The sequence below is a fragment of the Leopardus geoffroyi genome, chromosome B1 (genome assembly GCF_018350155.1).
Source record: "Leopardus geoffroyi isolate Oge1 chromosome B1, O.geoffroyi_Oge1_pat1.0, whole genome shotgun sequence".
Lineage (NCBI taxonomy): Eukaryota > Metazoa > Chordata > Mammalia > Carnivora > Felidae > Leopardus > Leopardus geoffroyi.
The window spans coordinates 102,921,852-102,935,991 of NC_059327.1; the positions used below are offsets into that span (position 1 = coordinate 102,921,852).

General features: G+C 40.5%; 1 protein-coding gene across 1 annotated transcript in view; it reads left to right on the forward strand.

Annotated features, from left to right (window-relative positions):
- The first annotated feature begins 2,172 nt into the window (after positions 1–2,172).
- The window catches only part of QRFPR (pyroglutamylated RFamide peptide receptor), a 46,256-nt gene continuing 34,288 nt past the window's right edge, over positions 2,173–14,140 (forward strand). Inside the window, exon 1 of the mRNA XM_045468648.1 lies at positions 2,173–2,888. Coding sequence (XP_045324604.1) covers positions 2,549–2,888 — 340 coding nt within the window. The 5' untranslated portion in view covers positions 2,173–2,548. The remainder of the gene's footprint in view (positions 2,889–14,140) is intronic.

Sequence of the window (14,140 nt, forward strand, 5' to 3'; positions counted from 1 at the left end):
ACCAAAATCCTAGAGGAGAAAATAGGCAGCAGCCTCTTTAACCTCGGCTGCAGCAACTTCTTATTTGACATTATCTCCAGAGGCAAGGGAATCAAAAGCAAAACTGAACTATTGGGACCTCATGAAGATAAAAACCTTTTGCACGGTGAAGGACAGGAAAACTAAAAGGTAACCAATGAAATGGGAGGAGACGTTTGCAAATGACATATCAGATAAAGGGATAGTATCTAAAATCTATAAAGAACTTACCAGACTCAACACCTAAAAAACAAATTATCCAGTGAAGAAATGGGCAAAGGGCCCGCATAGACACTTTTCCCAAGAAGACATCCAGATGGCTAACAGACACATGAAAAAGGGCTCAACATCACTCATCATCAAGGAAATACAAATCAAAGCCATAATGGGATGTCATCTCATACTTGTAAGAATGGCTAACATTAACAACTCAGGCAACAGATGTTGGTGAGGATGCAAAGAAAGGAACCCTTTAGCACTGCTGGTGGGAATGCAAACTGATGTAGCCACTCTGGAAAACAGTATGGAGGTTCCTCAAAAAATTAAAAATAGAACTAACCTACTACCCATCAATTTTACTACTAGGAATTTGTCCAAAGGATAAAGCAATGCTGATAGAAGGGACACATGCATCCCAATGTCTATAGCAGCACTATTAACAATAGTCAAAGTATGGAAAGAGCCCAAATGTCCATTTAAAAAAAATAAATACGAAAAAAGAAAGACAACGGGCAAAATACATGAAAAACTATTTCTCCGAAGAAAATACTGGGATAGCAAATAAGCCCATGGGAAGATGCTAATCATTAACTATCAGGAAAATGCAAATTAGGGATGAAGGAAATATCACTGCACACTTATTAGAACATATATAAAAAACAATGACAATGACAATGCCAAATGCTGGTAAGGATGTGGAAAAATTGAATCTCTCATATGTCGCTATGGCTAATGTAAAATGGTACACTTTGGAAAGGAATTTGACAATTTCTTTCAAACCTAACTATATAAACCATAGACCCAACCACCAAACTTCTTGGCATTTCCCAGAGAAATAAAAATATTCGTTCACATAAAAACCTGTACATGATTCTTCATAGCAGCTCTATTTTTTTTTTAATTTTTTTTTCAACGTTTATTTATTTTTGGGACAGAGAGAGACAGAGCATGAACGGGGGAGGGGCAGAGAGAGAGGGAGACACAGAATCGGAAATAGGCTCCAGGCTCTGAGCCATCAGCCCAGAGCCTGATGCGGGGCTCGAACTCACAGACCGCGAGATCGTGACCTGGCTGAAGTCGGACGCTTAACCGACTGCGCCACCCAGGCGCCCCGCAGCTCTATTTTTAATAGAGCTGGAAACAACCAAAATGTCCTCGTCTCCATGAATGGTTAAACAAACCCTGGTCCATTATCAGCAATAAAAAAGGAATAAGTATCGGTATACCTAACAACTTGGGTGGATCTGAATGGCACTATGCTGAGTGGAAAAAATCAGTATCAAAAGGTATAATTTGTGATTCAATTTACACAATCTTATGTCGAAAGCATAGAGATGGAGAACAGCTTAGTAATTGCCAGGGGTTCAGGGCTGCGGGGGAAGGGAGGGGGACTTGGTATGACTACAAACATGTAGCAGGAGGGAGATCGTTTTGGTCATAGTTTTGTATCTTGATTTTGGTGATGGTTACGGGAATCTACACTCGGGATAAAGACGGACTTTACACACACACTGTAGCTATGTCAAATTCCTGGTTTTGTATTGTACCTTAATTAACTAAGATGTAATCACGGGAGAAAGTAGATGAAGGATGCTTGGGACCTCTCTGTATTATCCTTGCAATTTTCTGTGTGCTGTAATTATTTTTGAAAATATAGGGAAAAAATTAAAAATCCCATTTTGCCTCGGGTAGCTGTGGCCTACATTATTTAGTCAAAGGAGAAACCGTGAGACGGTACAAACCCCAATTCCGAGTTTTACACACAAGCATGACCTGGGGCAGAAGAAAGGCTCAGGGCTGCAGAAGGCGGGGAGCCAGAGAGAGGTTTCCCTCTCCCTGAGGGTGTGGGAGGCGGCGTCTGAGCGCCTGAAGCAGGGAGGTGAGTGGCGCGCCTCCCAGTCCCAGCCCCACCCTCCGCGGGCTCCTGGAGCCGGTGCGATCCCTGCAGCAGAAGGCTGGGGAGCCGGAGGCGCGAGGACTCTGGAGCTGCGCTCCTGCATTCCCGACACCGCGGCTCCAAACCTTGAGAGGACCAAGAGAACTTTCTTTGAACTGCGAACAGTTTTGGTCAACGGGATAGCCTCCGATGCTTTGGCTTCCCGCCTCTTCATTGTGGTTCTGATCCCTCGCTGCTTTCCTTCTCGAACCTGCTGGGGTGCAATCGGGAGCCCGTCAGCGCGCCAGACGGCTGTCTGGACCTGCGAGGGTGGGAGGCGGCCGCCAGCCCTGTCCCCTCGCAGCCCCCGCCCCGCCGCGCAGCGGTGCTCGCCCGGGGTAGCTGGCTGTGCCTGGCGCTCGGGCAGCGCGCGGCATGCAGTCTCTCAACATCACCCGAGAGCAGTTCTCCAGGCTGCTACGGGACCATAACCTGACGCGCGAGCAGTTCATCGCTCGCTACGGGCTGCGGCCGCTTGTCTACACCCCGGAGCTGCCGGGGCGCGCCAAGCTGGCCTTCGTGCTCACCAGCGTGCTCATATTTGCCCTAGCGCTCTTTGGCAACGCGCTGGTGGTCTATGTGGTGACCCGCAGCAAGGCAATGCGCACCGTCACGAACATCTTCATCTGCTCCTTGGCGCTCAGCGACCTGCTCATCGCCTTCTTCTGCATCCCGGTCACCATGCTACAGAACATCTCTGACACCTGGCTGGGGGGTGAGTCCGCGAGCGCACCTTCTTCTCTAAACCCCAGTCTGCCAAGGGACTCTTCCCGCCCCCTCTATTACTTACATTTCTGTCTCTACCAAATGAATCCAGTGTTCCTTCTTAGAACTTCCTCACTTGTGCTCACTTGGAGAGAAGTTTTTTGCCACTTTTAATTCAGCCCAACGTTTCTTTTCCTTGTCGCTTAAAGACATAGTTAGGAAAATGCCTAGGAAACGTACAAGGCAGTGAGGTGGGGAGTTGCACCTCTCTCCTGTTATTTCAGCTCCTTTTTCCATAATTACCAGGATTTTCCCTATTTCCAATAAAAGTAAGATAAAAATATTTCACATAATAAAAGTCTCGATATCCGCTCTTCCTGCATACCTCTAGGCTCACTCCACAGTTGCCTCTGTGGCTTCCAAACAGGTATTTGTAGATCTAACTCTTATATGAGGATTTAAACTATATATATATATATATATATATATATATATAATCTTGGAATAGTCCTTCTTTTTAAAGATTGTATTAACAGTCAAGCAGGGAGAAAGAACACAGAAAACATAACATACCCCCTGCTGACTGATAATGAAGGAGACACAGATTTGTCCTCCTTCCTTAAAAGGGGAGTGGAAATGGCAGAAAAGCCATTCAGAGTCATTGAACTGGGAGCAATATGTTGAGGTTGAGAAAAAAATAGACACTTCACTTCCCTAAATGATTCAGTCTTTCCAGAGACACAGCTTTAGAGCATCCTTGTAATCCGTAAGCAATATTGTCTTCTATTGTCACCAGTGTTCTTGGTGTGCCTTGGGGAGGAAGCACAGGTTGTGTCGTACCCCATTGTCATGGATGGGTGCATCCTTGAGGCCTCATCAAAATTCTTAGAAAGTGGTTGGAAATACAGAGAGAATGTGAGAGAAATGGATCATTATGCCTTTAAGCCCTGCCATTTCCACTCCTTTGCTACTTCCTTTAAATCTCACTGCGGGTGTTCATTTCATCCTACATTAACAATTTGAGATTTTCTTTCCCTGGCATAGCTTTTTTCCCCCATTAATTTGCATTGGATTTTATCATTAGTGGGTCAAGAGGCTACAATCTTTGATTCCCCCGTCATCTGTAATGTAAATATTCCCAAAACTAAATTAAACATTAGAGAACATAGCATCCACTTGAGGGTGACACAGTGCAGGAATTTGCAAACTGACTTATGGGTTATAGCCTTTCTTATGCACTCTGATGAAATCATTGTCCTTGGGCATTTTAAAGTTGCCTGGTGCAACTAACTCCGCCAAACTAATGGGTAAACTTTTGGTCATCATATATAACTTATTTTTTGAGGCAATGGTACAGGAGTTTTCATTTCTGCATGTTTGTGAAGACAGATTTATGAAGCATATATGTATTGCTGGATGATTATAGCTCTGTTTGTAAAGGTAAACATAGTTAAGAAAAGTGGGATGTTATATTGCGAATTCAAAGACCTGGATTACTACTTTGGCTCTGATACATGTTGATTCAACACATCTGAGCCTCAGTTTCTCAATAAAATATTAGGAATTCTGGGAGCTTGGAAGTGGAATAAAGCAGATGTTTAGCCCCTAGCCATCCTAGGAAATCAAGCCTGGGAAAGATTATAGGGTGGATCTTCCTTTCAGAGGACTTATGTGGGCACTGCAAAGATTTTTCTTAAACTTTCTGTTTTCCTTGCTTCCCCGTTCGTGAAGGACATTTCACTTTAGCTTCTAAATGCTGAAAAAGAGTAATACTTTGGGTATGTATTTTACAGGTTAGTGTGAGGATAAATGTGTTAGTAAAAGTGCTTTGAAGCAATTTATTATTCCATGAAAGTATAAGGTATTAATTCTATTAAGGATTGTTTGATTTTAGGTGGCTTATGTTTATCTGAGACAAGATTTATAGAATAAATATTCTTATAAATCAAGTAAGTAACACCAAAATTGAAGTTCAGGGGAAAGAAGAGAGCTTGCAGAGTTTCTGGAGAAAGTGATGCAAACAGATTTAACCTGTCTTTTATGGGATAGGATAATAATTGCAACACTCCTTTGATAAATTAACAAAAGAGCTTTCAAGGGAATGTAACCTAATAGTTCAAAGTTAGTTCGCAGTCTATTATTCCATAAAGCTATTGAGGATCTTCTTTATGGCAAAGCATTTTACCTTGGTAATACAAAAAATGAACAAAGCTTATCTGATGACTTTTGGGGCCTCGGAGAATATGAAATATCCCAGAATAAGCAAATACAGGATTTAATAGAAGAGGATCCATTCTGCTGCAAGAGCGCAGAAGTCAGGAAGGCTTTACCAAGGACTTTTGAGCTAGATATTGAGGAATGATTCAGATTGTTCCTAGCAAAGGAAGAAGGTTGGAGTGTGTTCTAGGAACAGGGGTCAATCCAAAGTTTGGAGGAAAGGAAAAGGTGATGAATTCCAGGAATGCTGTGTAAGCCATTTCAAGAATATAGTTTATATGTGAGCAATGGTGGGAAATGAGACAGAAGAGTAGGCTAGTGCAAATGGGGAAGAAAAGGTATATTATCAGTTATACTACACCTAAAATATGAATACCCCTCAAATTCCTTCAGAAGTGAAATAGGAAACATAAATGGAACAGCAGAGACCACTAGGAGGAAACAGTGGAGAAGGAAGTCTGCTACCTCCCCTAAAGCGGGCAGGATCCCTGCAGGCAGGGGTGTCAGATCTTCTTTGGTTGTTGTTGTAGTTACTGCCTTTTTTTTTTTTTTTTTCCAGAGAAGCTGGGAATATGGAATGTTATGATCTTGGCATATAATTCAAATTTAAAAGTAGAATTGTGTAAAAGAAAACCTCTCTGTGGGTTTGACCACGAATAATTCATGAACCTCCAGTTTGTGACTTCTCAAAGCCTCCCTCTCAAACATTTCTGACAAAGGTAGAGCTATAAATGACTGTTTTTTTCTTCTTTAGTCCACTTATCTCCCTTGCTAGGGACCAATGTTACCTACTGAGTCAAAGCCTGCATTTGGACAAGATCTCCAGGTGATTCATAAGCACATGAAAATTTGAGAAGCCCACTATAAGTAATGATTTTTAGACTTGGCTGCCTAGAGAACCTCCTGAGAGACTTTGAAAATGATCTGTGCAGGCCCCAGTCCAAACTAATTACATCTGACTCTCTGGAGCCAGCTTGCACTGACTTACAGAGACCATTGTGTTCATCTTTACTCAGTTCCCCATTCAGGGACATCATATTGTTGGCTTGAAATCAGCCATGGTGGAGCTCATGGATGGCTCAGTCGGTTAAGCATCCAACTTCAGCTCAGGTCATGATCTCACCACAGTTCATGGGTTTGAGCCCCACATCGAGCTCTGTTCTGACAGCACAGAGCCTGGAGCCTGCTTCAGATTCTGTGTCTTTCTCTCTGCCCCTCCCCTGTTCACACTCTCTGTCTCTCAAAAATAAATAAACATTAAAAAAAAAAAAAAGGAGTCAGTCATGGTAGGAGTATTTACACTGTGGACATCAGCAGCTGCAGATCAGTTTCTTTTTTAAAGAAAAAACCCCAAAACTCAAAACCATACAGTTGTCTTCCAGCATACCACTGAGCAAAACTTTGAGTTTCCATTTGTACAGTGGTGACACCATAAATGACAGGTGCAACAAATTCTATCCATAAATATTTAGTTTATTTATATGAGTTACATTCAATTTAGAAGATCTTAATTCAGCATCTGAGTTTGCTCAGCATTGAGGAAAGTGTATGTTCAATCCTTCTGTATATCTGGCATTACCATCCGAATGCCAACTCTCTGTGATCAACAGTTGATTTTCTCCCACACTACTCCCCAGAACTTCCAACATGGAGCTGGTAGGAGTAGAGATTCACTTCCCCCAAGAATAGTAAATAGCATTTGCTTATGATTTTTTTAATCACTAATGTGAGGATGGGGTTTTATTGTGTTAGCAATTAGGAGTCAGGCCTTGGAAGTTCTGTGTGCATTCTAGTCCTCAATCTGTTTGGTTCAACTTCAGCAGTGAACTTGCCCTTTGTGTTCTTGGCACCATAGAATTTACCTATCCTTATCTGCTGGCTGTTCTTCCTCATTTTGTCTCTTTTTTTCGTTCTTTAATATATTTCTTCCAAATATCTAAATGTTCCTCCAAATTTACTGACAGTATGGTGAAATTTTTTTCAACTAAATTCAGTACAATAGATTTTGCTTCTGAACAATGCTCCAGAACACTTTTCTCTCTTCTCTAGGTGCCCATAAGCTTCTCTTTTTCCTTCTTACTTTGTTTTCTATATATCAGTCTTTTTCTCTATATTCTTTCCTTCAGTGATTCTCATACTTTCTCTCATTTTTTTGAGTGTGTGTCACCTGAAGCCTGGTACGCAATCTGTTTTCTTCCATTGTTCATTTCTGCATAGAGGCTACAATCAGGACTCTCCTTTTGTTGGTGATAATTCTGAAACCAGTATCTAATTATCTAAGTATTGTAAGCCATAATCTCTCTTATCTGTAAAGTAGGCATTTACACATGGATATCTAATTAGCATCCACCATTCTCTCACCTTACTTTGTCTCTCTGCCCAGGGTCTAAATTATTATTAATAGTACTATGAGTCATTCTTGTATTCAGCATCCTCTGAATATCTGCTGTGTGCACTGGAATATTGTAAGTGTAGAGAAAGCTGTGTCCTTGTGGAACTGCCAGGTTTCAGTTAGAGCAAGAAGGGGAAGGTGCCATTCAAAGAAAACATGGGTGAGGCAGGGGATTTCGTTGATGTCAGAGATCCAGAGTGCACTATGGAGAAAGCAGGGGGGGGGGGGGTGTTAGGGAATGGGACCTTGGGCCATAATGGGGATATAAAGAGCCTAGATTGGGTCCAGGGGCAAGGGATGGTCTAGGAGAATAGGACTCATGGTGACTGAGATAAAAGTGAACTTAAAACATGAAGGGATTAATTCTAAAGTCTTTCCAGAAGGAGGTGGAAAATCAGTTCTAATCTTAGCCTCCTTTATGGCTCTCAGCATTAATAAATTGAGATGGGGAGGCCTTGATGGCCTTGCCAAGAGCCCACAGGTCTCTCTGCTGGCTTTCATCCTGCTGGGGGTGTAGTCACAGCCAGGGGAAGTGTGCACCCAGAGCTCTATGCATCTCCCTGCAGTCCTGTTGTGGGCACTGAAAAGAATTTTCTAATGATGACTGGCAGATTGACTAAAAGCAATTACGAAAAAGGAGTTCCAAAAATACCCTAAGTAATGGCAGCCTCACTGGGAGAAGTGTACTTTCACATACACTTACTACATTTGAAGACTACTTGCTTAGGTAAAAAAAAAAAAAAAAAAAAAAAAAAAAAAAATGTGAAAATTAATTTTTTCAGTAGCTGATAGGAAAATTCCTATTAGAGCAGTGATTCTCAATCTTGCCAACAGATGGAATCACTTGGGGGAGTTCTTAAAATGATGACTGTTCCTACCCCTTAGAGATTCTGATTTAATTGGGCTGAATGTGATACCTAGGTACTGGATTTTCAGAAGTTCCTGAATCGTATAATTTGTAGCCAAGGTTGAGAACCACTGATGTAGGGTAAATGTTGGCAGCACCAAGGCTTGGGCTATTGTGAAGGTGAAAAGAAATAATGGATGTAAAGTGCTTAAATAGCACAGTGCCTGCCACCTATGCCAGCACACGTTTGCTATGTGTTGTATAAAAAAAAGCAATCGGAATTAGAATGCTTGGAAAATGCAAAAGTAAGCTGCATAAAATGGAATCCAACATGGAACTCTGAGACAGTTCTCCCATTGTACCCAGCCACGTCTTTACTAAAGCCATACACTTTTTTGGAGTCTTAATGGTGGATTTAGAAAGAAGTCAAAAATGATTAAAATGTTGGGCTGATGTAAGATAAAAGACAAAAAGAATTATTCTCTCACTTGGAGAATGAAACTCTAATTTAACATTTTTAAATTAAAAAAAATTTTTTTCAATGTCTATTTATTTTAGAGAGACTGGCCAACTGTGAGCGGGGGGGTGGGGGGGCAGAGAGAGAGAGGGGGAGAGAGAGAGAAAGAGAGAGAGAGAGAGAGAGAGAGAGAGAGAGAGACATGGAATCTGAAGTAGGCTCCAGGCTCTGCGCTGTCAGCACAGAGCCCAAGGCAGGGCTTGAACTCACAAACTATGAGATCATGATGGGGGCAAAACTCGGACGCTTAACTGACTGAGCCCCCGGGTGCCCCTGAAACTTAGCACACCCTACAGCAAGGTTTTCAGTGCATGTTACCCAGAGCCATGGTGGCTGGTGTCAGTGTGTATGGAACAGGCGGGTTCCCAGGCTTTATCAAAATAGCCCCCTTCTCTCTTGTTAATAAATGGGGTTTTGCATAACATTTCATATTTGTAAAAAAGGATTTTACTGGAAGAAAGAACTGGAAGGAGGGAGGGTGAGAAAAAAACGAACACTCACTGTACACAACACAGAAATTCAGGTGAGTTTTTAGAGATTTCAGCTTGATAAATCGTGAAATAGGTTATTAAAGGAAATTGTTGAACATTATGTGATGAAAAGATCTTAATTAGGGGGGCCAGCTCAGAGCAGAGGGATTAGACTGGAACTATTTCATTATTTGATTGGTGATTAGAAAACATCACTTACACATGTTATAATAATTTTCTCTTTTCCTATAGCATTTCAGAAACTTCAGAGTTTCTGGGGGAAATTTAAATATGGTGAAACTGATGCAAAATCAACAGTATTATGGGGCTTTTTAAAAACCTTTTAATGGGAATGATGAAAGCTCTTGACGAAGAGTAGACTCACTAAAAAAAATAAAAGAAAGAAATCAAAGAGAGACCCAATGGTAGTTTGGAACTCAAATGAAAAAATGTGCCAAGGCTAACCTCTGGGTGATCTTCTCTAAAATCAATTATGGGCACACTTTAAGAAGAAAAGATACCATGGTCAAGAAATTCACTAAGTTTTCTTGGAAGGCTGCAGGGTGGTAGTAAAAGCAGTGGGACTTGTATGCGTCTCTACGTAGAGACAACAGCATTTCATGGTTAAAATAAGGACACAAAAGGGATGCCTGGGTGGCTCAGTCTGTTAATCATCTGACTCTTGACTTCAGCTCAGGTCATGATCTTGCAATTTGTGAAATTGAGCCCTGTCGTGGGGCTCTGCGCTGACAGTGCAGATCCTGCTTGGGATTCTCTTTCTCCCTCTCTCTCTGCCCCTCCCCCCATTCACGTGCTCAAAATCAATAAATAAACTTTTTTTAAAAAGGGACACAAAAGGATTTGGCAATGATAAAACATGGAAAAATTCATTGGCACTTAAGAGGCATAAAAAAATCCCTTTTTCATTTGCTTTTCTAAAATAGAGCTTAGCATGTTCTTTGGCCAGTGGTTGGTTTATTATGAATTCTTGTTTGCAACTAGAGAAGCCCATCTTAAACTAACTTAAGAAAAGGAGCGGGCGGCGGGGGTGGGGGGGGGTGGGTATTCTGTCTCATGGAACTGAAAAACTCAGGATTAGGGTTAGCTTCTGGCACAGCTGGATCTAGGTCCTCTGACAGTGACTCCGGAGGCCCGCCATCCTTCCTCTCTGTGCCCAGCCTCACTTCCTTCTGTTTTGCAGCTTCATTCTTGGACTATCTTTTTCAGGTAGTATGAAAGATGGTCCTGGAGCTATAGGCTCACATTTTCTTTAAAACTCCCTATCTCAACTCAAATGTGTATCCACAGATAATTTTGTTGTTTTGATTCCTGCTTTAAAATTAAGTATTGATTTCATTTTTTTTAAGTTTATTTATTTTGAGAAAGTGTGAGCGAGTGAGGGGCAGAGAGTAAGGGAGAGAGAGAATCTGAAACAGGCTCTGTGAGCTGTTAGCAAGGAGCCAGAGGGGTCGATCTCATGAAAGGTGAGATCATGACCTGAGCTGAAATCAGGAGTCGGAAACTTAGACGCTTAACCAACTGAGCCGCCTAGGCGCCCCTGAAGATTGATTTCTAATTATTAATTTTTAAGTACTCAAGTGTTTATTGTTCTTATCTATCTAGGCAAGACAAAATTTGTTCTTCTTGTGGCTGTTTCTGAGAAATACGTCGCGTATAGTACCAGAAAGATTGTAGATTATTAAGGACTAGTGGAATTCTCCTTAAAATGTAATGTGTTCTTATAACACAGGAGAAATAAAAGAGGTAAAAAGACAGTTTGGTTCAGGGGCGCCTAGGTCGCTCAGGTGACCGACTTAGGGTCAGGTCACGATCTCGCGGTTCATATGTTCAAGCCCCGCGTCCCACTCTGTGCTGACAGCTCAGAGCCTGGAGCCTGCTTCGGATCCTGTGTCTCCCTCTCCCCTGCCCTGCTCATGCTGTCTCTCTCTGTGGGTCAAAAATAAATAAACATTAAAAAATTATAAAAAATTTAATATAAATCAAAATGAGTAGGTCCTTAGTGTGGACAATACTGGGTTTTAATCCTGTCGCATCATTTATGACTCACAAGTTACTGTACTATTAACTACATTTCCTTGCATTCCATCTGCTCCTATTAGGAGATGTTATACGATGTTATAAGCTGAGAAGTTATAAAATAATGTCTGATGTTGTCCCCCAGTGGACAATGTAGCAGCATACATTACATCAAAATGCAAGATTTACATCACACTATATTTTATCAAAAATATTAATGCATATTCAGTTCTTATGATTTCCCATTGTATTTCAGTATGAAGTATACAATATTTACACATTTCCACCTATAAAACCTTTCACCTATAAAACGTGAAATGAGGTTGAAAGTCTCTTTCAATACATGTATAAAAAATATTTTAAAAAATCTCTTCTTTGCAGAATTGAGATGCATTTAATATCTGCAGTGTTATTTGCAGGTTGACAAACACAGTGTTTCACACTGGGACAATGATTTTATTTCTCCTTGCTGTAGCTTCTTCATCTGTAAATTTGGGAAGCGTATGCATACTTTATAGGGCTGATGTGAGAGTGAACGACCCTGTATGTGAAGGACCCAGCACTTAGTGGGCACCCAAGGAAAGGAAGCTAATTGTGACTTACGGCTGCAAATTATTACTATTTAAATGTTAGGGTGGCACCTGGGTGACTCAATGGGTTAAGCATCTGACCCTTGATTTCGGCTCAGGTCATGATCTCATAGTTGTTGAGGTGGAGCCCTGCATCGGGCTTTGTGCTGATGGTGCGGAGCCTGCTTGGGATTTCTCTCTTCCTCTCTCTCTGCCTACCCCCTGCTTGTGTTCTCTCTCATTCTCAAAAAAATAAATAAACATTAAGATAAAATAAAATAAAATAAAATAAAATAAAATAAAATAAAATAAAATGTAAATTTTATTTTAATTTGGTTTATAGACAATAAGGATGATAGAGTTTAAAAAAACTATAATTACAGAATTAATTTCTCAACGACATATGATATGCACTTATATAAAACAACTATAAATAGTCCCATCCACATATAACTTAGTTTTGTTAATAAAGTCTTGAATAATTACCATGAAAATATTTACTTCTATACTCAATGAAAAGTCAAACTAGTCATTTGTAGTCTAAACACAGAAAAGAGTACTTACTTTCATTCATTTTGGAAGCAATAATATATCCTGAAAAGAGGCTTAAGTGGTAAAAGACTTGTTGGGGCTGATATAGATTTTGTAATTCCTTGCAAGGCCCATGTGTCTTTCCAGGACACTGCAGACCATAGGCACAGTGTTGCCACACTAGTATTAATACAGACACGTCCTGCTATACTGGCATAGGGCACGGTTTCTCTTTCTGCAACGTGTTGTGTTTCATCACCTGTTTCTGCCCCATTTGTGCACAGTTTTGCCTACATAGTTAGACCTCACATGCTAGTTTCTGGGATCTGGAGGACAAATTTCTGAAATAAAAAGTTGTCCTGGTCTTTTCCTCAGAAACTTTCACGAGAATAGACTTCTGCACATTTACTCTCAGTGGTTCTACCCACCTGTGTACTAAGGTTTGGAGCCCTAACACACAACACATATTCCCAGAAGTCCATATTGACTCAGCTTTAGAAGTACTGTCAGGTTATTCTACAGATAGAGCAACATGTGTGGCTTTTTAAAACTTTTCCTCTACTGCAATATCTACAAACAATAAGGGATTTATTTTTTATGAGGAGGAATTTTATTGAGTCAAAATCGAATCCAAGTATCAATATAGACCTAATCCAAGCAGTGATTTCTTCAGTGGATTCTGAGGAAGAACAGTTTTACTTTAAAAAAAAAAATCAGAGTGATGGAGCTTTGAAAATTAGCACTGGTCTAATGCTTAAAATGAATTAAATGAAGACTTAATGACATAAAACATCACTCTGGGCAAGATCCAGTTAAAATTTTATATCACCTATAAATAGAATCATTAGGTGTAAAATATAGATCTTCACATGGTGTTTGCAAGATGCAAAAATAGCTGGTCTATTCAATGAACACATTATTCAAATTAGATTTTCAGTGTTGAGGAAATAATACATGTGAATTTTATTACTTTGAAGACACAATCTATTTGCCTGTTTTTGGTCTTCTGCATTAGAAGGTAAGCTCCATAAAGTCAAAGAATTCATCTCTCTTGTTTATCCATCATTTAGTTAATTGCACGGTAATAGTTCTCAGTATCACCTAGTAGCTTCTCAATAAATATTTTTGGATGCATTAAAGTATATCACCTTATTCGTCATTGTACTAATATTTGAGACTTTAAAGGAATCAGTTGTATTTATTTTTGCAACATGCGGAAGAATGAGATTATATTTATCTTTTGTATATATTTTTGCTTTTTTTGGTTGCAAGGAATGAAGATTCAATTTACCTCAAATAATTGGAGTTACGACAAGCCTATTTTGTAGTAAAGAATAGAGGGATCTCCTTTGAATTTAGGGACAGTAGCAGGTAGGTCTCATGAAAACTGAAGTGGGATCCAAAGCAGCAGCTATGTGGAGTTCAGCATGAAGAATTCATGAATCTCCAGGGCTGAGCCATGAATGTGACTTTGCTCCAGTCCCCCAGTGGACAAAAACTTGCTTATGAAGTCTGATTGCTTTGTACTACCATGGTGAGCAATCGTTGGTTTGGTCGATCTTTTTACCATTGCATATCTTTCCCTTTCTGCTTTCTACTCTTGGAAAGCCGAATAAATCCTAGGGTTCCAGATGGCTCAGGCTTGGTACAGTGTCACATTCAAAGAGACTTAGTCCAGTGAC